This window comes from Caretta caretta, chromosome 1, assembly GCF_965140235.1.
Source record: "Caretta caretta isolate rCarCar2 chromosome 1, rCarCar1.hap1, whole genome shotgun sequence".
NCBI lineage: Eukaryota > Metazoa > Chordata > Testudines > Cheloniidae > Caretta > Caretta caretta.
The window spans coordinates 28,047,951-28,075,827 of record NC_134206.1 but is presented as its reverse complement, the minus strand read 5'-3'; the positions used below and the strand labels follow the sequence as shown (position 1 = coordinate 28,075,827).

The window sequence follows — 27,877 nt, the reverse complement described above, 5'->3', positions numbered from 1 at the left end:
TCACATAATGCAGTCAATCTATACAACTCGTTGCCAGGGGATGTTGTGAAATCCAAAAGTGTAACTGGGTTAAAAAGAATTAGGTAAATTCACGGAGGATAGGTCAATCAATGGTTATCAGCCAAGATGGTCAAGGAAAACCCTATGCCCTGGGTGTCCCTAAACCTCTGATTGCAAAAGCTGGGACTGGATGACAGGGGGATTGATCACTTGATAAAATTGCTCTGTTCGGTTCGGTCCATTCCCTCTGAAGCATCTGGCACTGGCCACTGTTGGAAGACAAGATACTTGGCTAGATTGACCACTGATCTGACTCAATATGGCCATTCTTAGATTTGAAATATAGCAAATATAATGTAAAGCACATGTTAAAGGATCCTGAGAAGTTTAAAAAAAAAACAAAAAAAACCCCACATACCTGTTTTTGTCTCTCTATTTCCGTTCTAATTTTGGCTGCTTGTTCTTGAGGGTGGATTAGGACTGAATTTCCAGCTATAACAGTATGCTCCAACGTTTCTGGAGATTCTGAAACACATGTATATATTTAACAGATAGCACAGTCAGGAATATTACTCATGTCGGGGCTTGGGAACTACTAGCCAGAACACTAAAAACGTAGGTATTACAGGTCAACCCAGTGTTTCATCTGGGGGTGGGTTTCCCTAATTGAGTCTAAGGAAAACACCCTAATGAGAAGTTCCTCCTCCAACATCCCCACTGGCTCCTGGGAAGGTGGAAATTGGCACTTCCCACCACCTAGAGTTCTGTCCCTGAATCTTGTAGAGGGGCCCCATCTCTTATATTGGTTGGGGTTTAATAGCAACTTCTAAGATGGAGAGTTTCATCTTTCTCCTTTTCACTGTTCTCCCAGATGCAGGGAGATGGGGAAGGGGCTTCTCTTCCTCCACACACCCTCCTGAAGCAGTATTTACACTTTCCAACCCACCATCTTCCTAGCTGCTAAAAAAGTATAGCAAGCTTCTCACATTCTTTTTCCTCCCCTAAATTCATTCATAGCTTTCTGGAACAGATCAATGAAAGCGGATCATGATTTGGTTTCACTGCTTTTGCCAAAATTCTCTAAGTCTTCAATAAGCTACTGAAAAAGCAACAGCAGCAGCAACTCAGGTCTCTGCTGCCAGAAGGAGAGGTGTAGAGGCAGCACTGCCAGGTAAAGACAGAAGAGACTCTCCTCATGCACCCTCAAGCAGAAGAGTTTTGAGCCTCTGCTTCTGCCTTCTCAGCATCCCCATGAACACCAGTCAGCTTCAATGGAGCATTTAAATTGAGAATGGTCACTTATGACTAGCTCTCAATATTCATGAGAAAAGGTTTCCTGCTCCCCTCTAGCAAGTGTATTTCTCACACCTTATCAATGAAGTAATAAAATTACCACATCTACACACACGCCTTAATGGCAAAGCCATTCCAAAAATTTCAGGGAATGCCTGTTCAATTTAAACAATGAGATTACAGCAAATACATTCACGAGTATAAGTAAAATTCTAATATGTTAAAGGTACTTGATCATTTACTTATTAAATAACTACAGTACTTGTGACTGAACTGCCTAATAGACTCTAAAAACCAATCACATGCATTAATCCAATGACATCCCAGAAGCAAATGGGCGATAAACAAATGGTTGCAAAGTAATTACAAATCAAGCAGTAAACCCAATCTATTTCATGCTAAAGATAATTCAAAAGAGCTACTGAATCCAGGAACAGATGTCCTTACAATTTATTGCTACTTGATATCCAGTATGACAAGAAATATGGGAGAAAGGGAGTTCAGCCTCCCTCCAAAGAACTTTCTTTTAAAAGAAGTCCCTTTAAAAAAATTCAGAAGTGGACCAATGGTAAAATTTTCAAAAAAGTAAGTCTCAATGAAAATCAAATGGTCTTTCTTAAAGCCAAGTCACATAGCCACTTTTTAACCCACATCTCCAAAATGAACAGAACAAAGCACCAACTTTAGGCTGTTCACTAACGAGTTCTTATGGGTAAAGCAGTATTCACAGCTCTGCCCAGCCAGGCCTTCTTTGCTCTCAAAGCACATTTAATTTAGTTGGAGAGCTACACAATACTTACCTATGGCTTCAGAGACTGAATCAGTATGTTGTTCATGACCAGGATCTGAATCACATAATCGTCTCTCTTCACTAGCAAGTGTTCCTGACTCAATTGTCTCAATTTCACTTTGAATCTCTGCGTCACATTTTGAAGTCCACTGGTCTTTTTGGCTCCGGATCTTATTTAGCAATTTTTTTAAGACCAGTTTTGATTGTGGTTGGGGAGCCACTCTCACTTCATGATCTAGGAGGAACACAGACCTCAAACTCTTAAAGGTATAAGAACAAGACAAAACAAGGTACACATTATGTAAGTCACTGATTGTAAACAAAATCATCCTAGTAAGATATTTACCGTGGCAAAATTTGTTTTCATTAGCTGCTTATACAAATGGATTAAGGAGACACAAAAAACTTTCTGATATGGAATAGAGACAGGTTCTCAACATAGATATCTTAAGGTACCTTTTCAAAATATTTATAATGTGCATGTATTACAGTCAACATGCAATTTCACTAGTTACATTTACAAATCCTGCAACTTCTTAGGATAGTCCTCAGTACTACTCAACACAATTCATAGGACTGAGACAAAAAAAAACGAGAGTTCACTTTTTCATTTGAAGTTTGTATTTATTACTTTCCATTCCAGAAATTGGAGTGTATCAAAAGCTGTTAAGGATGCACAGATTTCATATCTATAATTACAAAAATACTTTAATAACTAGTTAATCTACATTCAACTTAAACTACTCAAAGCCATGGTTCCAAAGAAACTGTAGCTCATCCCCCTTCTAAATTCAGTAGTTCTTATTCTTAGATGTTAAAATTAAAGAGATAAAGATACCATGATCTCTGGTATTTAATAAACTTTCTATTTTTATTTTATTTAATTCACTACTACATTTTCCAAAATTCCTGTACAAAAACAATACCTCTTTTTCCTCTGGTACATCCAAATGGCTTAAATAATGAAGTATATCCAATACAAGAGTTAAACTTGAAAGTTTCTTACTCTCTGGTTCACTGGGGTGCTGGGCTTCCTTTTCTGCCACCTCGTCCAAATTTGGTTGAGTCTCACATGCAAAATCTGGCTCCAGGGAGATATCCAAGTCCTCATCCTGAGACCGATCAGAGGGAATTGGCAAAGGCTGTGGCTCTAGGTGCAAAATCATGTCTCCTTTCATTTCTAAAGAAGAAATGAAACCATGTGAAAGAGTCATATATTCTAATCTGTAATCGGAATACAACCACTTTAAATTGCAAGATTAAGACCACCACATAAGAAGCTCCTCAAGAGTTCCAAAATTAAAACTTCGTTTCAAAGAAACTAAGAAAGTTGTTTGAATCTTTCAACACATCTAATTTACATCTCCTACTACAAAGTTGTTGTTTTTTTTAATACTGTATGCTGACAGTGGCTCACTTAATCTTTCAAAATAGCTTACTCCTATCTCCACTGTACATATCTTCAAAGGCAAACTCCAGTTCCCTCTGCCAGTCTTCTTTAATTTCCAGGCGTCTGTATGCAGGTTCGAACAGCTGAGGTGGCATCTGTGCCACAATCTGTCTTCTGCGTGCCAGGTCCATATTCTGCATCTGTTCAAGTTCTTTCATTAACCTTTCCCGGTCCTTCAAGCAGCAAAGTAATCAATTAACAATTTAGCATTCACATCCAGACAGTCTGACATTAAAAGTAATAAAACATTTTCATTTAGCTGCCATGAGATTTGTTTAATGCTTGCTTCATATTGGAATACAAAATTCCTGAGATTAAATATATACACACAGAACACCTCTTAAAATATATTAATCTAGATATCCTACACTCATTTATTGGCATCAAGAGAGTCATTAATAGCACTGAAGGATCAGCTACAATATTAAAGATCAGAAAATATACCTGTAGGCCAACTTTCCTAAATACAGGATAACTCCAAGTTTTCTATTTTATAGAACAAAACATTGGGTGTTGTTAAATTGCTGACCTGCAAAGGATTTTTTTTTTTAAAGATTGGGCTAGTACTCTCTTTGCATTGTCATGATATATAAAAGAAGTCAAAGTCTGTTTTAAATGTTTCATTCTATTTTATACCTTAGAAATATCAGCAGTCAATTTTGGTCTTCCCTAGTTTTGCTGGATGACTGGTTGGGGTCTTGGAGGAGATTATATAGATCATTAGCTCACACACCTTGCCTAACAGATTGGAGCTACTGAATATTTAAGGAAGACTTCTTTTCTCCAAAATGTTAGTCAAGTTAAACAAGTGTTAAAACAAAAACCAGGGAGTTACAACAGTGACTAAAATCCATTCCTTTCTTAAAAGCCCAACTTTTACCTCATCTCTTTCGATATAATTTTTCTAATTCTCTAGTCACCATCAAGACCTTTGTGCTAAACAGAAGCAGAATTGCTAATGTAAAATAAAAAAAGGCAGAAAAAATGTTTTAAGAAAACATTTCAGGCTTCTCAAATTATAAAGAAACAAAAGAGGCAAAAGTCTCATTTTTCTCTGTGCTGAGCATTCACCTCCAACTGAAGTCAATAAGAGATGCAGTTACATAGAACCTTAGAAAATAATCAAGCCTTATAAGCCTTATATGACTCAAGTTGGGTAGCCAATCACCATGGCTCCAAAAATTAGTGGACACTTTTGCAAATGTTGGGCTTAATCTGTCTGTGCCTTCACTCATCATTTGGAAAATGAAGATATCTTCCCCCCCTTAAGGGCTTGTTACGAAGATAACGTCTTTGATCTTTCTGAAGTACTCAGATACTTTGATAAGCACTACAGAACAGCCATAAGGCAATTAACAATTTTATATTCACTGCAAGGGATAGATGGTGTACAATAAATAAGGCATGGGTTCATTTACTGAAAAATTATAATAAACTATTGATCCCTCGTTCCTATATACATAATGAGGCACAGATGTTCTGTGGAAAAAAAGTAGTAAGTGATCTAGGCACCCTAGATATAATTTAATTATATCACAAACATAACCCACCACTAGTAAGTAAGTTAATTTAATAAATTAAATCCCTCTTCCCCATACAATAGTTTGTCATCTCTAAAATTCCCCCCATTTCCCATTTTGGGGAAAAAAAGATGAGCTCTGCAATGTACTCAAAAGATCAGGGTATTTTGTATCAAGGGAGATGTGAATTCCAAAGTGGTAGGATGATCACTGGAAACACTCAGCCAACAGCACTTTTTCATTTGTATCAACAGACTCAAAAACAAACAGAGCCCTGGTCTACACTAGGAGTTGAGGTCGAATTTAGCAGCGTTATATCAACTTAACCCTACACCCACCCATCCACACAACGAAGCCCTTTTTTCGACTTAAAGGGCTCTTAAAATTGATTTCCTTACTCCACCCCTGACAAGGGGATTAGTGCTGAAATCGGCCTTGCCGGGTCGAACTTGGACGCAATTAGATGGTATTGGCCTCCGGGAGCCATTGCTCCTTGTGACCACTCTGGACAGCACTTGCAACTCAGATGCACTGACCAGGTAACAGGAAAAGGTCCGTGAACTTTTGAATTTCATTTCCTGTTTGGCCAGCGTGGCAAGCTGCAGGTGACCATGCAGAGCTCATCAGCAGAGGTGACCATGATGGAGTCCCAGAATCACAAAAGAGCTCCAGCATGGACCGAATGGGAGGTACGGGATCTGATCGCTCTATGGGGAGGGGAATCCATGCTATCAGAACTCTGATCCAGTTTTTAAAATGCCAAAACATTTATCAAAATCTCCCAGGACATGAAGGACAGAGGCCATAACAGGGACCCGAAGTAGTGCCGCGTGAAACTTAAGGAGCTGAGGCAAGCCTACCAGAAAACCAGAGCCCCAAACATGCCGCTTCTATGATGAGTTGCATGCCATTTTAGGGGGTTCAGCCACCACTACCCCAACCGTGTTGTTTGACTGCTGCAATGGAGATGGAGGCAACATGGAAGCAGGTTTTGGGGACAAGGAAGATGATGATGATGGTTGTAGATAGCTCACAGCAAGCAAGCGGAGAAACCGGTTTTCCTGACAGCCAGGAACAGTTTCTCACCCTGGACCTGGAGCCAGTACCCCCCGAACCCACCAAACGCTGCCTCCCAGACCTGCCAGGTGGAGAAGGGACCTCTGGTGAGTGTACCTTTTTTAATACTATACATGGTTTAAAAGCAAGCATGTGAAAGGATTACTTTGCCCTGGCATTCGCGGCTCTCCTGGATGTACTCCCAAAGCCTTTGCAAAAGGTTTCTGGGGAGGGCAGCCTTTTTCCGTCCACCATGGTAGGACACTACCATGCCAGGCCAGTAGCACATAGTCAGGAATCACTGCAGAACAAAGCATTGAAGCGTACGTTTGCTGGCTTTCAAACAACATCCGTTCTTTATCTCTCTGTGTTATCCTCAGGAGAGTGATATCATTCATGGTCACCTGGTTGAAACAGGGTGCTTTTCTTAAGGGGACATTCAGAGGTGCCCGTTCCTGCTGGGCTGTTTGCCTGTGGCTGAACAGAAATGATCCCCGCTGTTAGCCAGAGGGAGGGGTGAGCCATGCGGTGGGGGGAGGCAAAATGTGACCTTGTAACAAAAGCACGTGCTATGTATGTAATGTTAACAGCAAGGTTTACCATGAAAGAGTGTACCCACTGTTCTATAAAATGTGTCTTTTTAAATACCACTGTCCCTTTTTTTCTCTCCACCAGCTGCATGTGTTTCAAGGATCACAGGATCTGCTCCTTCCCAGAGGCTAGCAAAGATTAGAAGGCGAAAAAAATGCACTTGCGATGAAATGTTCTCTGAGCTCATGCTGTCCTCCCACACTGACAGAGCACAGACGAATGCGTGGAGGCAGACAATGTTACAGTGCAGGAAAGCATAAAATGACTGGGAGGAGAGGTGGCGGGCTGAAGAGAATAAGTGGTAGGCTAAAAAGAGGGCTGAAGCTGAAAGGGGGCGGTAGCGTGATGAGAGGAGGCAGGATTCAATGCTGAGGCTGCTGGAGGATCAAACGAATATGCTCCAGCGTATGGCTGAGCTGCAAGAAAGGCAGCAGGAGCACAGACCGCAGCCCCTGTGTAACCAACCGCCCTCCTCCCCAAGTTCCATAGCCTCCTCATCCAGATGCCCAAGAACGGGGCGTGGGGGCCCCCGGCCACCCAGCCACTCCACCCTAGAGGGTTGCCCAAGCAACAGAAGGCTGGCATTCAATAAGTTTTAAACTTTTAAAGTGCTGTGTGGCCTTGTCCTTCCCTCCGCCACCACCCCTCCTGGGCTACCTTGGCAGTTATCCCCATATTTGTGTGATGAATTAATAAAGAATACATGAATGTGAAGCAATGACTTTATTGCCTCTGCAAGCGGTGATCGAAGTGGGGAGGGGAGGGTGGTTAGCTTACAGGGAAGGAGAGTGAACCAAGGGGGGCGGAGGCATCAAGGAGAAACAAACAGAACTTTCACACCATAGCCTGGCCATTCATGAAACTGGTTTTCAAAGTTCGTCTGATGCAACCGCCCTGCTCTTCTAATCGCCCTGGTGTCTGGCTGCACGTAACCAGCGGCCAGGCGATTTGCCTCAACCTCCCAACCCCGCCATAAACGTCTCCCCCTTACTCTCACAGATATTGTGGAGCACACAGCAAGCAGTAACAACAGTGGAAATACTGGTTTCGCTGAGGTCTAACCGAGTCAGTAAACTGCGCCAGCATGCTTTTAAACATCCAAATGCACATTCTACCACCATTCTGCACTTGCTCAGCCTGTAGTTGAACAGCTCCTGACTACTGTCCAGGCTGCCTGTGTATGGCTTCATGAGCCATGGCATTAAGGGGTAGTCTGGGTCCCCAAGGATAACTATAGGCATTTCAACATCCCCAATGGTTATTTTCTGGTCTGGGAAGAAAGTCCCTTCCTGCAGCTTTTGAAACAGACCAGAGTTCCTGAAGATGCAAGCGTCATGTACCTTTCCCAGCCATCCCATGTTGATGTTGGTGAAATGTCCCTTGTGATCCACCAGTGCTTGCAGCACTATTGAAAAGTACCCCTTGCGGTTTAAGTACTCGCCGGCTTGGTGCTCCGGTGCCAAGATAGGGAGATGGGTTCCGTCTATGGCCCCACCACAGTTAGGGAATCCCATTGCAGCAAAGCCATCCACTATGACCTGCACATTTCCCAGGGTCACTACCCTTGATATCAGCAGATCTTTGATTGTGTTGGCTACTTGCATCACAGCAGCCCCCACAGTAGATTTGCCCACTGCAAATTGATTCCCGACTGACAGGTAGCTGTCTGGTGTTGCAAGCCTCCACAGGCTATTACCACTCGCTTGTGAACTGTGAGGGCTGCTCTCATCTTGGTATTCTTGTGCCTCAGGGCAGGGAAAAGCAAGTCAAACTTCCATGAAAGTGCCCTTACGCATGCGAAAGTTTCGCAGCCACTGGGAATCATCCCAGACCTGCAACACTATGTGGTCCCACCAGTCTGTGCTTGTTTCCCGGGCCCAGAATCAGCGTTCCACTGCATGAACCTGCCCCATTAGCACTATGATGCCCACACTGCCAGGGCTCGTACCTTGAGAGAAGTCTGTGTCCATGTCCTCATCACTCTTGTCACCATGCTGACGTCGCCTACTAGCATGGTTTCGCTTTGACATGTTCTGGTGCAGCATATACTGCTGGATAATGCGTGTGGTGTTTAATGTGCTCCTAATTGCCAAAGTGATCTGAGCAGGCTCCATGCTTGCCATGGTATGGCGTCTGCACAGAAAAAAGGCGCGGAACAATTGTCTGTCATTGCTCCAACGGAGGGAAGGGCGACTGACGACATGGCTTACAGGGAATTAAGGGCGTGACTTTACATCAAGGAGAAACAAAAACAACTGTCACACAGAATGGCCTCCTCAAGGATTGAACTCAAAACCCTGAGTTTAGCAGGCCAATGCTCAACCCACTGAGCTATCCCTCCCCCGGCAGGAGTGAATCTCCATTAAACTTTTCAAGGTGCCTGACAGACCTCACCGAAATGACTGTAAGCCGTTGATTGCACGGAGGGAGGAGCAAATGAATACAAAACAAATCTGGTTTATTTCTTGTTTTGATCCACTCCATCTATCTTTTACATCTTTGGCTGGCAGCAGACGTGCAGCAGGGACTGCTAGCTATCCTCATCTCCTGCCTGCTCGGCAGAAGACAGTACAATAGAACTGCCGGCAGGACAAAAGAGAATGACCTGGTCGACTCACTCCTATTTTAGTCCCTGCACCCATGTCTGCCCTAGCGCTCCTGACCAACCTTACCGAGGTGGCCTGGAGCACCTCGGACACGATGACGATGGTTATCAGGCCTATTGCACCAGCTGCTACCACAAGGCAATGGGTTGCTGCTGTGTAGCAATGCAGTACCGTGTCTGTCAGCACCCAGGAGACGTACGGTGACAGTGAGCTGAGCGGGCTCCATGCTTGCCGTGGTATGGCGTCTGCACAGGTAACTCAGGAAAAAAGGTGCGAAATGATTGTCTGCTGCTGCTTTCACGGAGGGAGGGCCTGACGACACGTCCCCAGAACCACCCGCGACAATGTTTTTGCCCCTTTAGGCATTGGGATCTCAACCCAGAATTCCAATGGGCGGCGGAGACTGCGGGAACTGTGGGATAGCTACCCACAGTGCAATGCTCCGAAAGTTGACCCTAGCCTCGGTACTGTGGAAGCACTCCGCTGAGTTAATGCGCTTAGAGCATTGTGTGGGGACACACAATCGACTATATAAAAACGATTTCTAAAAAACCAACTTCTATAAATTCAAACTAATTTCGTAGTGTAGACATACCCAGAGATGCCTAGGGCTGAACTATGGCACTATGGAACGTGGGCTGGATTGAAGACAAACTCATTTACCGTGTATACTCATTCATTAGCCTGTTCATTTATAAGCCGACCCCACAAGATGGATAGGTAAGAAGAGAAAAAACTGTATGACCCTTTCATAAGTCGACCCTATATTTCAGGGGTTGGCAAACTTTGGCTTCTGGCCCGTCAGGGTAAACTGCTGATGGGTCAGGACGTTTTGTTTACCTGGAGCTTTCACAGACACAGAGCCGCCCAGCTCCCAGTGGCTGCGGTTTGCCATTCTGCGGCCACTGGGAGCTGAGGAGCTCCGTGCCTGTGAACGCTCCACGTAAACAAAACGACAATGTATTAAATATTCAATTCAATGATTTCATAGCGTTTAAAATCATCAAATTTTGGTGTAGACCTGTTTATAAGTCGATCCCCGCTCTTTGATGCGTCACTTTTTTACCAAAAATATTCAGTTTATGAATGAGTATATACGGTAATTTGTCACTAAAGTTAATTTAAACCCAGGCTTTTGGAGGTAAAGTTTATGCATTCCTACTAAAAGGTAGCTGCTGCTTCAGATTCCCCCACGTGTAAAGTGAGAATAATTACTTTTCTCCCAGCTAATATTCTGTGGATTAAGTCTTATCAGTCATGCTGCCTCTAAAGAATGCTGGGTTAAAAAGTACATAGTTTGCAATCACCTTTACTATGCACAATTAGAAGGGGGAATGTCCGGGTTCCAGCAACGCGGACACAGGTAACTAACCGCTTTCATGTTCTCTCCACAGGTACCATTGCGGAGAGTGGACCAGATGATATGCCTGGGGGGAGAAAGCAGAAGGAGACTCCGCTGGTTGGAAGGCATGAGATGCACTGTCCTGAGATGGGGGGTTCCACGACCACCACTCCCAAGAGAAGGAGGCGGGTGGTGGTGGTCGGGGACTCTCTCCTCCGGGGGACTGAGTCATCTATCTGCCGCCCTGACTGGGAAAACCGAGAAGTCTGCTGCTTGCTGGGGGCTAAGATTCGCGATGTGACTGAGAGACTGCCAAGACTCATCAAGCCCTCGGATCGCTACCCCTTCCTGCTTCTCCACGTGGGCACCAATGATACTGCCAAGAATGACCTTGAGCGGATCACTGCGGATTACGTGGCTCTGGGGAGAAGGATAAAGGAGTTTGAGGCGCAGGTGGTGTTCTCGTCCATCCTCCCCGTGGAAGGAAAAGGCCTGGGTAGGGACTGTCGAATCGTGGAAGTCAACGAATGGCTACGCAGGTGGTGTCGGAGAGAAGGCTTTGGATTCTTTGACCATGGGATGGTCTTCCATGAAGGAGGAGTGCTGGGCAGAGACGGGCTCCACCTTACGAAGAGAGGGAAGAGCATCTTTGCGAGCAGGCTGGCTAACCTAGTGAGGAGGGCTTTAAACTAAGTTCACTGGGGGAAGGAGACCAAAGCCCTGAGGTAAGTGGGAAAGCGGGATATTGGGAGGAAGCACAGGCAGGAATGTCTGTGAGGGGACGGCTCCTGCCTCATAGTGAGAATGAGGGGCGATCAGCAGGTTATCTCAAGTGCTTATATACGAACGCACAAAGCCTTGGAAACAAGCAGGGAGAACTGGAGGTCCTGGTGATGTCAAGGAATTATGACATGATTGGAATAACAGAGACTTGGTGGGATAACTTACATGACTGGAGTACTCTCATAGATGGTTATAAACTGTTCAGGAAGGACAGGCAGGGCAGAAAAGGTGGGGGAGTAGCACTGTATGTAAGGGAGCAGTATGACTGCTCAGAGCTCCGGTACGAAACTGCAGAAAAACCTGAGTGTCTCTGGATTAAGTTTAGAAGTGTGAGCAACAAGAGTGATGTAGTGGTGGGAGTCTGCTATAGACCACCGGACCAGGGGGATGAGGTGGATGAGGCTTTCTTCTGGCAGCTCGCAGAAGCTACTAGATCGCACGCTCTGGTTCTCACGGGTGACTTTAATTTTCCTGATATCTGCTGGGAGAGCAATACAGCGGTGCATAGACAATCCAGGAAGTTTTTGGAACGTGTAGGGGACAATTTCCTGGTGCAAGTGCTAGAGGAGCCAACTAGGGGGGGAGCTTTTCTTGACCTGCTGCTCACAAACCGGGAAGAATTAGTGGGGGAAGCAAAAGTGGATGGGATCTGGGAGGCAGTGACCATGAGATAGTCAAGTTCAGGATCCTGACACAGGGAAGAAAGGTAAGCAGCAGGATACGGAACCTGGACTTCAGGAAAGCAGACTTCGACTCCCTCAAGGAACGGATGGATAAGATCCCCTGGGGGACTAACATGAAGGGGGAAGGAGTCCAGGAGAGCTGGCTGTATTTCAAGGAATCCCTGTTGAGGTTACAGGAACAAATCATCCTGATATGTCGAAAGAACAGTAAATATGGCAGGCGACCAGCTTGGCTTAACGGTGAAATCCTAGCGGATCTTAAACATAACAAAGAAGCTTACAAGAAGCGGAAGGTTGGACATATGGCCAGGGAAGAGTATAAAAATATTGCTCGGGCATGTAGGAATGAAATCGGGAGGGCCAAATCGCACCTGGAGCTGCAGCTAGCGAGAGATGTTAGGAGTAACAAGAAGGGTTTCTTCAGGTATGTTGGCAACAAGAAGAAAGCCAAGGAAAGCGTGGGCCCCTTAATGAATGAGGGAGGCAACCTAGTGACAGAGGATGTGGAAAAAGCTAATGTACTCAATGCTTTTTTTTGCCTCTGTCTTCACTAACAAGGTCAGCTCCCAGACTGCTGCGCTGGGCATCACAACATGGGGAATAGATGGCCAGCCCTCTGTGGAGAAAGAGGTGGTTAGGGACTATTTAGAAAAGCTGGACGTGCACAAGTCCATGGGGCCGGACGAGTTGCATCCGAGAGTGCTAAAGGAATTGGCGGCTGTGATTGCAGAGCCACTGGCCATTATCTTTGAAAACTCGTGGCGAACGGGGGAAGTCCCGGATGACTGGAAAAAGGCTAATGTAGTGCCAATCTTTAAAAAAGGGAAGAAGGAGGATCCTGGGAACTACAGGCCAGTCAGCCTCACTTCAGTCCCCGGAAAAATCATGGAGCAGGTCCTCAAAGAATCAATCCTGAAGCACTTACATGAGAGGAAAGTGATCAGGAACAGTCAGCATGGATTCACCAAGGGAAGGTCATGCCTGACTAATCTAATCGCCTTCTATGATGAGATTACTGGTTCTGTGGATGAAGGGAAAGCAGTGGATGTATTGTTTCTTGACTTTAGCAAAGCTTTTGACACGGTCTCCCACAGTATTCTTGTCAGCAAGTTAAAGAAGTATGGGCTGGATAAATGCACTATAAGGTGGGTAGAAAGTTGGCTAGATTGTCGGGCTCAACGGGTAGTGATCAATGGCTCCATGTCTAGTTGGCAGCCGGTATCAAGTGGAGTGCCCCAGGGGGTCGGTCCTGGGGCCGGTTTTGTTCAATATCTTCATAAATGATCTGGAGGATGGTGTGGATTGCACTCTCAGCAAATTTGCGGATGATACTAAACTGGGAGGAGTGGTAGATACACTGGAGGGGAGGGATAGGATACAGAGGGACCTAGACAAATTGGAGGATTGGGCCAAAAGAAATCTGATGAGATTCAATAAGGATAAGTGCAGGGTCCTGCACTTAGGACAGAAGAATCCAATGCACAGCTACAGACTAGGGACCGAATGGCTAGGCAGCAGTTCTGCGGAAAGGGACCTAGGGGTGACAGTGGACGAGAAGCTGGATATGAGTCAGCAGTGTGCCCTTGTTGCCAAGAAGGCCAATGGCATTTTGGGATGGATAAGTAGGGGCATAGCGAGCAGATCGAGGGACGTGATCGTCCCCCTCTATTCGACATTGGTGAGGCCTCATCTGGAGTACTGTGTCCAGTTTTGGGCCCCGCACTACAAGAAGGATGTGGATAAATTGGAGAGAGTCCAGCGAAGGGAAACAAAAATGATTAGGGGTCTGGAACACATGAGTTATGAGGAGAGGCTGAGGGAACTGGGATTGTTTAGTCTGCAGAAGAGAAGAATTAGGGGGGATTTGATAGCTGCTTTCAACTTCCTGAGAGGTGGTTCCAGAGAGGATGGTTCTAGACTATTCTCAGTGGTAGAAGAGGACAGGACAAGGAGTAATGGTCTCAAGTTGCAGTGCCGGAGGTTTAGGTTGGATATTAGGAAAAGCTTTTTCACTAGGAGGGTGGTGAAACACTGGAATGCGTTACCTAGGGAGGTGGTAGAATCTCCTTCCTTAGAAGTTTTTAAGGTCAGGCTTGACAAAGCCCTGGCTGGGATGATTTAATTGGGGATTGGTCCTGCTTTGTGCAGGGGGTTGGACTAGATGACCTCCTGAGGTCCCTTCCAACCCTGATATACTATGATTATATGAATTAAAAATCATTCTGTCATCTCTTATAAGATTAGGAGAGGAAGGGAGCAGAGTAGCCTGTATTCTGAATATATGTTTTAACTTCAGAACAACCTAGTTATTCACACTCGCTACTGGGTGTTGCTGAGTACTGTCATCATTATGTAGAAACACAGTTAAATACCTAAATGGGGATGAGAAGGACTATCAGAATTAGATGTCAAATTCCAAAGTCAGGAATTTCACTATTACTTAATATAAAGCATAGGTCATTTTTAAATGTTTAAAAGAACTGTATTTTGCCTAAAATTAAATATTTCAATATTCAGTTTTTAATGTTCATTTAGCATTGAAGCGAGAATTAAAGTAGGAAGAAAGACCGATTATAGTGTCTTAAATAAAGCTTTTATAGATGTCAAGTAAAAATGTGAAACATGCCCAAGTGATTATAAACCTTATGTCCCGTTGATTTTCACTTACGCACTTTTGAAAACTTTACCCTTCGTTAAAACTTAATCTAGAGTTGAAGAAAATCAATACAATAGTTTTATGAACATTTTTAAAGGTCACTAAAGGAACTACTACAGTTCTTAGAACACTGCGAGAGATGGGGATTCTGAAACGCTTAAGCTTTGAATCTGCTAAATTGTTCCTGCTGTTTGACCACCTCATTGGTTTAGACCACTTTAAGCAGTTTATTCACACTGCAGTACTTCAGTTAAAAACCCTTTACATTAAAGGGGCAGCAGTGTTCAAGATCAAGCCAAACAATTCTGAAGCAAAGAACTTAGAAGCATACCAGCAGAGTTTGCAAGCTTTGCAAAATAAATAGCTCAAATTCACTCCACTTTTTTTTAAAATCAATCTAAGGCATTATTACTATGTATATGTTTGTGGGCAATTTTGGTAAAAAAATAAGTCAATTTAAAAACAGAATGTACATTCCCACTTCTTATACACTCATTTCAACATTCCTTTTCCAGTGTTTGCAACTCTAGACCTACACCTAACCAAAAACCTTTTTATTTATTGTTTTCATATATCAGGTTTTGTAAAATTTGGGCATTATCCACAAAACCTGAACTATCTGCAGCATTCCTTTAATTTTCAAATCCCTGTCATTTTAATGACAGAGAGAATTGCTTCTTACCTCCTGAACGTTCTGATTGCAGGGCTGAGCAAAATGAGAACAGTTTTCTTTTAAGGATATGCATTTTGAAAACATCCATTATTCCAAGGTCTTTCCTGAAGTCAGCATGTTCTAGTTCCAACTAATTAATTTAGAATCCAGTTTACTACTGTTTGTTTTTTTAATTGCTGGTCATTTTGACATTTATGAAGAATTACAGTGTACTATTTCTACTTTGCTTACCTGTTCCAAATGGACTATCTTCAAGGCATGACTTCCTCTCAGATGTGCTTTTTCAAGCTGTTCTCTCCTCTCTCTCTCTCCCTCTTTTTGTAGTTCGTCCAACCGCTTTGCTTCCTCTTCAGCTACTAATCGAGCATCTGGCTGGTAGTCAATTAGTAACAGTTCAAATATCAAAGAACTGTGCAGACTCAAAATATAGCAAACAACAAATCAGTAATTCTGTAGTCAATTATTCAGCCAAACTACTTTAAAAAGTAGTTATGAGTGGCTATACACAACTTGTAATGTATACAATTGAAGCAGTACAAAATTGTTTTTATACTTTTGAAAAAGGCACATGTATGTAGTGACATCTATAATCCTCTCATTTTGAGATGTCAAGTTGTTCTAGTTTCAAGTGCTACTGTGGAAAATGCCTTATACAATATTTATAGTAGCTTGGCTACACCAAAAAACACCCAGGATTTTTCATTCAATACAAGGTATAATGCTGAATACAGACAGTGCTATACATCTGATTTCATACTAAGTTGATTTTTTTTTTTTTAACATAACAGAAAATACAGAAGTCTTCCCAGATTCATACGGAAAATGAACACATTCTGTGAGTTTTGCAAAGTAAGAGCCTTCTGAAATCTGGCCACTGAGCTGAAAAAAGTTAATGTGAAAACTCAAGGCCCATAAACAAGGATGCACAGGCAACACCACAGGGAAAACATTTTCCAAGTTTTACATATGAAAAACTCTGAGGCATCTGCTCTTAGCCTTTAGGCCATGATCCTTCAAATATTTAACAATCCTGGGTAATTTTAGGCAAGCAAGCAGTCCCACTGAACATAATGTGACTACTCAAGTAAGTATTTGCAGGATTGGGGCCCAAATACATTCGCAAAATGTACGCTGTTACAAGTCTTCACCATTTGAAATCCAAATTAGCTGACGTCTTCATTATAATTATGTGATACCAGCTCCTAGATCATTTAAAACAAGTATTGCGAAACTAGTATCTGTTGCCGCAGATTTAAAATCCATCGATGCAATACAACAGTACTGAAATAAGGGAACATATGCCATAGACATATCTGACATCGGTCACCTGCTCTGTGTCAATTTCTCTATCCACATAAGGTTCAGAAAGATGGTGATGAGTAACAGAAAACTTGTCAGCATTATAGACCTTCACCGTAGGCAGTCTTTTCACTTCAAAGTTCTAAAAAGCAGAAAGTACAAATTACCAGTTACTTTACCAGCTGCACTGTTCCATTATGAGCTACATGGAACATAAATAAATGATTTGCATAGATTTTCAAACTTTACGTATATATTAACTAACAAACCACATTCAACATGAGGCATAGAGAGGGTTTAATGACTGACAGGGTCTAACAGCCCAAAACAAACTCCTCCCTGCCAACTGTCATTAATCTTAAGGCCATGGTTCCAATTTTCAACAGTTATTACCTTAATTTAAAAGTGCTTTGTTTTTAATGTACTAATACAGATCCCAATTATAGCAGCTGTCACAATGTAGGACAACCAAAACTACACAATATACTTTCAAACAACAAAGCAAAAGTAAAATCTCTCAAATACACTCAACTGCAGACTACATTTACAAATGCCTAAATGTCTTATGATGGTGTCAGAATTACTAGTAGTTCTGTTCAAGAAAAGACATTCCTTATATTAGCAAATGTCTACGCTGTTCCTCCAAAATGTGTGCAATTGAGGAGAGGAGGAAAACAGGCAACACTTAATTGAAAAATCTTCTGACTTCATTTCTGAATTTCCCTGGGCTTTTTAAAATGAGCGCCAAAAAGTTTAAATTGGGTTGATATAGAACGTGTGCAGGAGAGGGCCTCAACCCACCAAAGCAAGGTTTCTCTCTTGCAGATGTTAGTGGCCCACAGATGGTGTGAGAGAAGATAGGAGTCGTACCCGAGTAGGATATGATGCAAACAAATGCAGCAGAGGCGGCGGTTGGCCTTTATCCCCTTTGAAAACGTCAACATATTCTCCCCATGTCTCATGCATACATACCCTGTACCTCTGCTCCTGTGGTCCTCTGTACTCCCCACCCACACTCATATCCCACCAGTGTTCTGTCTCCTTCATGTGCATCTACCTCATGTCTCCTTCAGAGGCCCCCATTCCAAGACCAGGGAACCAGACTCCATGCCACCCATTCATATGCCTTCCCCAGTCCTCTACTCCCATCTCTATACCTTATTTTATTTATATATATCATATTATATATATATATATATATATATATACATACACACACACACACAGAAAGAGAGAGCACCAGTTTCGACTTTCCCAATGGAGTGAGACTACCACCACTTTAAGTATTGAAAACACATGCTTTCTAGTCTAGAAATATTGGTGATGCATCAATAATATAGCCCCACTGACAATTTAACTACTTGAAGTGTTAAACAATACAAAAATGTGTTACCGGAATTATCTGGGACAATAAATCCAAGTAATTATAACAAAACCACATAAACTAGAATATTTATAGATACTAACTATAGCTTTGAAAACAGACAATTCCCATAATTAAACTTAATTAGATTACCTATTGCTAGCCCTCTTCTACAACTTTAAGAATATAATTAGATATAGTTCTTTTGAAATATTTGAAAATTTAACATTAACCAGTCATTAACAGATTACGTTTTAATCAAATCTCCAGCATTTTATGCAAGAGTTGCAAATAATATTTGTTGCAAAGATGAGAAAGTTCTGTCACAAGGCTGTAATTTTCCAATTAATGCAACAAAAAAAAAAAAATCTCCTTAGGATGCAAAGACCCTTAGTGGCCTATTTCTCCATTTGTGATCAATGTTATTACTGCTCCTGTAGTTAAGAATATGTCAGAATTTCTATTAGGGGTTTCCAATCCAGCCTGAAAAAAATTCATTCTACTTCAGCACACTGATCTTAGCGGCAGCATTTTTTTCTGCCATTTAACAGAACAAAACACAATTTAAGCTATTTTTAAGAGTGCTGAAATCAAGAAGAGTTTACCAATTCAAAACAATTTGAGGTGCTTCTGTAAGAACCATAACAATTTTTCAAAGGAAAAAATGTTATGGGCCCCAGCAGTCCCCCGCCCAGAGTTACTAAGATTTCAATCCAGCATAGCGCTTGCTCAATTTTAATTATGGAAGTATTCCCACTGAAGTCAATTGGACTGTGTGCTCAGAGTCAAGCATGTGCATAAGTGCTTTGTTGGATCAAGGCCCAAATTATTCACGTCTAAAAGCCACTGCCATGAGAGTAATTTCTTAGGCCTTCATACACTTTATGATAATATATTGTGATCCTTCAATATTAGAAGTGGATATACTGTCAACAGGTATATTAAGTGAGCTAACAGCAGGCACAGTTTTGAAAGAAACTTTTTTCTCTAATATTGAAATGGTTTACAATAAAAGTATTGTCCAGTTCCAGATAAAATTAAGTAGAAATGTATTTAATATAAAATCACCACAAGATTAAAAATATGTTTCGTATTATTTTTCAAACTTAGGTCCCAATTCTACAATAGACCTCTGTGGTGCACAAAAGCCGCACAGCAGACAATGAAACTCCAAGTGGGTGTACGTCTGTGCTTGCAAAATTATTGCAGGATCAGTATCTTAGTTTCCATTCGCTTTTCTAAAGCGCTGGTTTTAACAAAATGAATTTGTGACGTGTCACTACCTGTTCTTTATGAAAACATGCGTATGATATGAATATGACATAACCTAGATGTACTTTACGCAAGATGGCTCATGTGAGATATCATTGGAAAGGAAGGGGGTCAAGTTTGGGAAACAAAGGATTCCTGCCTTATGTAAATCCTATTTAAGGGTGGGAAGGAAGGCAAATGGGACTCCTCCTTTCCATGGCCTGTCTGCCCAAGAAGAAAGATTGCAAAAGCCACCTGAAGGGAAGGCAAGGGGGGATTCCAGACTGAGACAGGGGTCCAGTCTGAAAAGAAATATAACAAACTCTGAACCACAGAAACTTTGCAACCTGCCTAAAACATTCAAATAAGAAATTACATTGTGTAACCTGTTTCTTAAGTATATTGAGCTTAGTTTGCATACTTTGGTTTAAATACTCAGTAATCTGCTTTGTTCTGCCTGTTATCTCTTATATTCACTTAAAATTCACCTTTTGTGGTTAATAAACTTATTACTTGTTTATAATATAACCCCTTTTATGTAATTTCTAATGGCGGGGGAAGAAGTTGTGCATATCTCCCTCCACATTGAGGTAGGGGGCAAGTTTCATAAAACCTTTGGGTTTGTACCCCTTAAAAGGAGTGGGCATCAGAGGGCTGGAGCAAGCCCCTAAGGCTGAATCCATCGCTCTGTGCAGCTGGGTGTGGCCCTGCCTGTGTGCTTGGCTGGAAGAGGCTTGTGAGCATAACCCGGCAAGGCCAGGTAAAGGGGACCCAGGCTGGCATAATAGACAGGCTCAGTGATGCCTCAGCACATCAGGTGACACCCCAAAGGACCCAAACCCATCACAAAATTGTTCTAGCATATATTCTGTACTCCATATTCCACAAGTATAACAAAGAAAATGCAAAAACAGCTCAAGGAAAAAAGCTAACAGAATCTTAAAGCTCTCAGTTACACACGCAAACCAAAGTATCACATTATAAAATCATTAAAACGGGATTGGGGCTGTATATGTATTTTGAGGGAAAGAGCACTTAAACTTTCATTTAATTGCCTCAATGGTAATAAAGATTGAAAGAGCTCATTAATCAAGAAAAATCAGATCAGTCTCACAAAACAAAAACACACCACCACCACAAACGAAATTAAATATAAAAAACCTAATGACAAGGAGTATGTTTGCGCATAAAAAATAATTCTTTAATTTGCCCTTGAAGTCTTTGGTGCACTATTGCAACTTACAGCATGCAAACAGTGAATTCAGACTTCCAGAAGACAGAATAAAGCCATAGTAATGCTTATATTTTACCCTGAAATTATCACCATCCCCACATATTGGATACTCACCTCAAAAGGATGGGGTGGAGGTGGTGGCAGGCTTGCAATTTTGGCAGCTCTCTCTTTTTCCACATACAATGCATGCTTACGTGCATTTGTTCGCCTTGGGCAAGAATGGTTGGAAAAAAGTGTTCAAACAGGAATATTAGCACTGTAAAAATCAAAGGTAAACCTAAAAACTTATTTTAATTAATCTTTGTATGTACCCTTATAACAACTCTCAAGGGGTGAGTGAACAGAAGTAATTTGATCAGTGAACAGGCAACTGAAAAAGAAAGGCAGCAATGAATAATCAATATCTTGAAATAATGCAGATGTTCAGAAAGTGATTAGAATTGCAGAGAGCACAAGCTTCTGAACAAAATCAACCCTTCTTTTTAAAAAAGCTTCCTGAATATTACTGGGTTGCATGTGTCATTTTGGTCAGACCACTTTTAATTTGTCATATGTACACAAACTTACCTATATAGTGCCTCATCTCCTCTAGTAATACTATCTTCTAACACATATCATTTATTTTTTCATGCCTGTTCAAATTTGAACTCATCTGCTGAGAAGCATGACAGCCAGTGGATTGGTGGATTTTATGAAGTGAATATCTGTCCCTCAGGAACTGAACCGAGATCAATTCATTTCATATGTCACTGTCATATGTCAACCACACAAGGGGGCTGAAACCAGTGATGACAGTGAAAAGCCCTTCATCACACTGATAGCTCCCTGAGCCATCTAGTTCATTTGACCATTTTATCCCCTTGTTTTTCAAGCTAGAATTTTTACTAAACTCCATAACTTCATCAAGCACTACATGGAATTCCTAAACTACAAACGTCCCACACAAGAAGTCTCAAGGTTCCTGCATTTCACTCTTTATACACTATAATCTGCATTTTAAAGAAAAGTAAATTACCACTATATACCATGTTTGCTCTTTCAACAGTTTTTCTTTTTGATTTTTCTGTTCTTTCAGGGCTTCTTTATGTCTCTTCTCTGCTCTTTGTTTCCTTTCCTCTGCTTTCTTTGCCAGAGCCACCAAATCAGGTTCCTTTACAATGAAATGTAACGAATGTTATAATAAACACTTCGCCCAGATTCTAATTACTTATAATACTATCAACATGACAATTCAAGTATTACTGCTGACAAACAGCACGTCATATGATAGAAATGCATCGTGTTTAATCCTGTACTATAAGGATCAAAATATTCTGCAAAAAGAAAAGGAGTACTTGTGGCACCTTAGAGACTAACAAATTTATCTGAGCATAAGCTTTCATGAGCTACACGAAATCACTTTCCCTTACTCTATTGCTTTCCTTATTCGCTCTTTGTATCATTCTGTACCAATAGCAACAAATTTGCCAAGCCCTTCCCCTCCCCCGTCCTTCATTGAAACAGTTTGAAAAGCTTAGTTTTCCTCTGCATCTACTCACTGACTGCTAGCTGCATCTATTAGAAGCAAGAATTTTTCAAAATACCAATTTCATACCAAAGTGATGCTAGCATTTCAAAGAACCATTACCACAATTTATCAACAATGTAGTATTTTAGCAAAAACTCCTTACAATGCCACATCCTTTTTGTGCCTCCTTTTCCACTGTTGCCGATTCTTAGGATATATCAACAGTAACTCTATCCTTCGTAGTTAGTTGCCTCCTCTTACTATAGTACTAATATGCAATTCTACAGCACATTCCATCCTAGGATATTAAAGCACTTCAGTAATAATTAAGTCTCAACATCCTTTTTATAGATGGAGAAACTGAGGTAGGGGTTAAGTGACTTACCAAAGGTCATGCAGGAAATCTGGAGCAGAGCTAGGTCTCCTGACTTCTAGTGTAGGTCTACACAGCAACTAGACATTTGCAGCTGGCATGTGCCAGCTGACTTGTGCTCACAGGGCTCAGGCTGTTTGAGCCCACAAGTCTACATAGCAACTGAACAACCCAGCAGCCCAAGCCTCACAAGCCTCAGCTTGCTAGCACAGGCTAGCCACGAGTGTCTAGTTGCTGTTTAGACATACAATTAACACATGGACCTAGGGGTATGACAATCCTTCCTCTCTACAAACCTGATCTAAAGTCCACAGAAGTCACTGGAGAGATTTTCCTTTATTTCAATGAGCTCTGAATCTGGCCCAGTGTAAGTTAAGAGGAAAAACAATCAAGTTTTTGTGTGGTTTACAACCACTGATGGGACTGTGACAAGACTCCAGCACAGAAAGCTGAGATAAAGTCCTCTGCAGCCCGTAACAGGAGCTATGGGATGGGCTCTGCACACGATTTTTGTAAAGATGTTCACGTACATTCACATGTATGTTTCAGAAAAGATGTGAGAGTGTATTACTATATAACAGTTTTTTTGGTATGTGTCTGGGATAACTGTTTACACAAGAAGCAAACAAGTCATCCCAAACACATACAAATAAAACCTTTATACTATCACACACCATCATGTATTTTGTTTATGCCACGTTTTAAACACGTTTCTTCTGAAGTTTGCCTAACAGATTACATTTCTGTATCAGACCAGCTGTCCATCCTGTCTGACCGAGACCTGTACCAAATTCTTTAGAGGAAGTCACAAAAACCCTGTAGGCCAATAATGGTATAACCTGCCTATAAGAGAAGTTGCTTCCTAAAACATATCAATTAGTGGCTGTTTTGCGCTGTGAGGCCTGAAGATTTTCATCCTTCATAAAGCAATGCAATTGTAAATAAATGCCAATAAAAAGTGTTTATAGTACCACACACCATGCCTTATCTCATGCATACATGTTTATGTATAAAGGTGTATGTCAATATTTTTGCTTTTCAAGTGGCTTTTTTTAAAACATATCACTTCAGGCATTATAAATGCAAGGTCAGAAGTGTCACAGAAACTTGTAAGCTGTAATCTTTATAATTTTAGTTAAGTAAATATTTTCTGAGAGCCTTGACTATGACACAATATCAAATGACTTGTTTACTTACATTTTCCTTTGCCTGTCTGTGTCCCTCTCCCACAGCTCTTAAACTTGATAGATAAAGTTTTTCCAAGGCTTTAATCTTCTGATTTTGTGCTTTCCACCACTCTGCTTTCAGTTCCTCTGCCAACTGATGTAGCTGTTCATCTTTCCTCTGCTTCACTTCTTGTCTTATCTGTACAGCAATGTACCTCTCCTGCTCTCTAACCTGAGCAAGTAAATGATATTTTATCAGAGGACTTACCACAGTTTATTTTTGTAGCAGATCTTTAACCAATTTGCTAGTGACTCTTTCAGTCTCATCCACCTTAGTGACTACTCAGATCAACCTAATTGGGTTCTGAGCATATTTAAGTTGCCATTTTCTCCCTTTTCCAAACTAAAAAGCTTAAATAAATGTGCAAAACTATTCATAATGAGCTACAGTTGACCAACCATTAACAGCCATAATTCAATGATGCATTTAATATCCTTCTCTCCATATAAGACAAAAGCCATCTGTCAGAGAGAATTAAGAAGAGGCTAGCAAACAAATCTCACATGCTGTTACAACATACCTCTGCCAAATCAGTGAGTACTGCTGAATGAAAGATTTATTAGTTGTAGAAAGTCTCTGCCCAAAAGACCACACAATCTAAACAGACAATGTACAAGGAAGTAGGAAATGCATTTTTTTCAGAAAGTTACGAGGGTGGAAAAGCAATTAGAAGCCAGGTTGTGAAAAACTTTAAAGGCAAGGTGCTTACATTTCCTCTGTACCAGGAAGAGCCAATAATGGCATTTAAAGAGGGGACAGACACAGCAGTAGCTAAAGTAGACAATTTAATGGCAGCATTTTGGATAGACTGAAGGAAGACAAAATGAGAATCCAGAAAACCAACAAAAGGAAAGTTGCAGTAGATGAGGGATGAAATAAGAGTAAGAGCAGTAGATATGGAGAGAAAGAGGTAGATTTTAAATATGTTACCTAGGAAAAAGTTACAGGACTTAGCCACATGGACACAAAGAGAGGGGAGAAGAGTTCAATTTTATATTAAGGCACCAAGCTATGGTACATGGAGAATCACAGAATTTCCCCAAAGGTGACCAAGGAGAAAAGGGAAGTTTAAGTGGAAAAATTCAGTTTTAATAATGTTTAGTTTGATTTGGCAGTGCATCATCTAGACGGAATGTCTAAAAGGCAGTCAGGAATGTGAGTCTGTATGGAAGTGATACCTCAAGAGTAAAGAGACATATCCAAGTGGTCACTGTCAACATAGATTGGTGGTAGTTGAAGAGAGACATTCACATGTGATTGTTCAGGAGTAAGGTGTAGAGGAAGGAAAGGAGCAAGGACAGAGCCCCCTGGGAAAAGAGCAGTGAAGAGAAAAGCCACCACAAAAGGTACAATGAATTGACAATGAAAGCGTTTCACAAACTTACTCTGCAAAACACAACACAGTATGTTACCAAACTGCAAATTTTGCTGTGTGACAGTATTGTTTAAAGAAGCAAAAAGAAAAGGAGTACTTGTGGCACCTTAGAGACTAACCAATTTATTTGAGCATGAGCTTTCGTGAGCTACAGCTCACTTCATCAGATGCAATTAATTGGTTAGTCTCTAAGGTGCCACAAGTACTCCTTTTCTTTTTACGAATACAGACTAACACAGCTGTTACTCTGAAACCTGTCATTATGCAAGGCATTTAAAGAAGCATGTTCCTAAACTGTAGATGTTCTTTTCTGCAACCATCTAAATGAAAACTACTGCTGATAATGCAGACATACCTGCTGCAGCCTTAGTCTTCGTCGTCTTTCATATTCTTCTTTCAAAAGTAAAGCTTCTTCGTTAGGACTAAGCCTCAGTCTCCCACCCTTTGCCACTTTTCTTTTCATCTTTGCATACATTGAATATTTGACTTCTGGTATCAAAACATCAGAGAATAAAGTAAACATACTGTATTTAAAAATACTTATAGGAAATCCTAAAAATCTATAAAGATATTCATGCTCATTGCACACTTTGCCAAATACTCAATGGCATTAAGCATAAGTCTTTGCTACAAGCTTACAATAAAACGTATTTATCACTTAAGCCACTAAACCTGCAATGAGCTCTGCATGGACAACTCCTATATTCACATGACAATCACTGAGCGACTGGGGCCTCTGAAAGCATGCATGCTACAACTCCATTCAATTTATGAAATGTATCAATAAAAGGTCATTGTACTGGGTTATTTGGACTGAAACAGTCTGAGACCTCCTGCTGTAGAAGGATATTTCAAAGGGTGGGAGGACTAACTCCTGACAGAGATCGCATCATTGCCCTTATCTCCTCCTCCTCATGCAGACCACCTTACCCACTCTTTCCCAATTACCACATATCCTTATACCAACTACAGCAATTACTTACAAGAAAAAGTAATATTATAAACAAAAGTATTTTAAACTGGTTTTAATGTAATTCAGCAGCTGGAAACAAGGAGAGTGAGGATTACATGACCTGTAAATTCTCCACAGACCAGAGGAGGAATCTCTACCATATGAAGTTTTGAGCCAGATCAGCAAAGTCTGCTTGTAAAAATGACTAGACAATAACCAGTTTCTCAGTGACCTTTTAACTACTATATACTTTTTTAATGTGCTACTCGTATCTGTCACTAATCTGCATCAATGCTAACAAATTATAAATCAAAAGTTTGACATAGGCAGTAAGGGAGAAAAACCCTGAAAAAAAAAGAGAGCAACACATTCTATTTCCTACTGAAATAGAAAAGGATAATTTCAGTGCAAAAACTGAAGAACTGAAATTTCAGGAACACAGAAGCAGCATAAACTAAATCGGTAAAGCAGAAGCCACTTCTAAATGTTTAATATTTCAGATTTTGGTACAATGTAGTGCAAGAAGAGAGTGTAAGAAAGTTGAAAATAAATTAAATTCATCTGTTCACTAGAACTCTGCATTGAAAAAGCACCTGTCGGCATCACTGGAGTAACCACTCCTCCTTTTCTTTTTGTGGATACAGACGAACACAGCTGCTACTATGAAACCTGTCACTATAATGAAGGGATATAACACAGATGCAAGCTGGCATGCACACCAAGCACTCTTATTTGGGAGGGGCCGTTTCCATTGTTCTGTGTCTTACCATTTCCCCACACTTGCCCTCTAAAACCCGACTTCATTGCTTTTCTCCCAAAAGCCCAGTTTACAACAGCCATGGGTATGCAGTCTACCCACGTGGTCTGTCTACACTGGCCTTTTTGACCTTGAGATCACTCGTTGACCTTCAGTGCAGGGTAGTTAGCGCACGTGGGAAGACACGGGAGGGGGCCACTCCCCAAACGTTTGTTCCAGGCCAGCAGCGTTTGTGCTTTACCGCATGGCTCAGCCTACACCTGCATCTCTGGCTTCTCTCAGGAAGGGGCCCCGAAGCACGCGCAGGCGCTGGCAACAGAGGGGTGTGGCGGGATTAGTGTCTCCGTATTCACCCTACCTCCCCTTACAGCGATTCGCAGATAGGGCAGCCGTTCCGCCCCCCGCCCAACGGGGCGCCCAGCCCAGCGGGGTCCTGGCCGCCACCTGAGGCCGGGGAACACACGCACACAAAGCCTACAGCGAGGCGGGCCGACCCGCCCGGCACCCCAGGGGCCTCCCGCTGCCAGCCCCCTCCGCTTCCCCAGCGCTGCAGCTCTGGCAGTTGCGGGGGGATGGGACCGACGCAAGCCGAACACGACACCCCCCGCTGCCGCCGCAACCGCAGCACGGGAGCGGGGCGAGGCTGGGGAAAGGGGCGAAGCTCCCGGGAGCCGACACGCGCCGCTCCCCCTAACCCTGCTGGTTAGTGACCTACCGCGCCCCGGCCTTCGTCGTTTCAAACGGCTCCTTCCGGTCACTGGGTAGGGGGGCCCACGTCGTCACATCCGCTGCCGTTCGAACCGCCCGCCAATGGCTAAGGGAACAGCGCGAAGCCGGCCCAGCGCATGAACCTACACTACGCAGGCGCGGGGGAAGCTTGGAGGCTAGTTCCGCTCACGGCTGCGATTGCGCACGTGCCAATCAGAGGTTTTTTTTCCCAGGCAGGAGACCAGGGGGAATAAGCCACGCCCCTGGGGCAGCATCATGGCGCCTGTTGGCCAATGGTAGCTAAGAAGGGCGGTGACTGACTGGCGCAGTCCAAGAAACGTCTCGAGCGGGAAAAGAAGGCGTCGGCGCGAATGTAAAAGGCCGCGGT

General features: G+C 42.2%; 1 protein-coding gene across 6 annotated transcripts in view; it reads right to left on the bottom strand.

The window, feature by feature from the left end:
• CEP295 (centrosomal protein 295) overlaps positions 1-27,640 on the bottom strand; it is a 55,141-nt gene extending 27,501 nt beyond the window's left edge. For 3 of the 6 annotated variants that reach the window (XM_048842827.1, XM_075126663.1, XM_075126667.1), the window contains exons 1-11: positions 27,497-27,639; positions 25,428-25,561; positions 23,668-23,868; positions 21,616-21,740; positions 20,705-20,798; positions 16,771-16,884; positions 15,675-15,815; positions 3,523-3,706; positions 3,090-3,263; positions 2,094-2,318; positions 419-525 (exon numbers count right to left, since the gene is read on the bottom strand). In XM_048842827.1, coding sequence (XP_048698784.1) covers positions 419-525; positions 2,094-2,318; positions 3,090-3,263; positions 3,523-3,706; positions 15,675-15,815; positions 16,771-16,884; positions 20,705-20,798; positions 21,616-21,740; positions 23,668-23,868; positions 25,428-25,547 — 1,485 coding nt within the window. In that variant the 5' untranslated portion in view covers positions 25,548-25,561; positions 27,497-27,639. Of the gene's footprint in view, positions 1-418; positions 526-2,093; positions 2,344-3,089; positions 3,264-3,522; positions 3,707-15,674; positions 15,816-16,770; positions 16,885-20,704; positions 20,799-21,615; positions 21,741-23,667; positions 23,869-25,427; positions 25,562-27,496 lie in introns of those variants that run through there. The other 3 variants (XM_075126671.1, XM_048842863.1, XM_048842855.1) reach the window with 3 other exon arrangements.
• Positions 27,641-27,877: the final 237 nt, after the last annotated feature.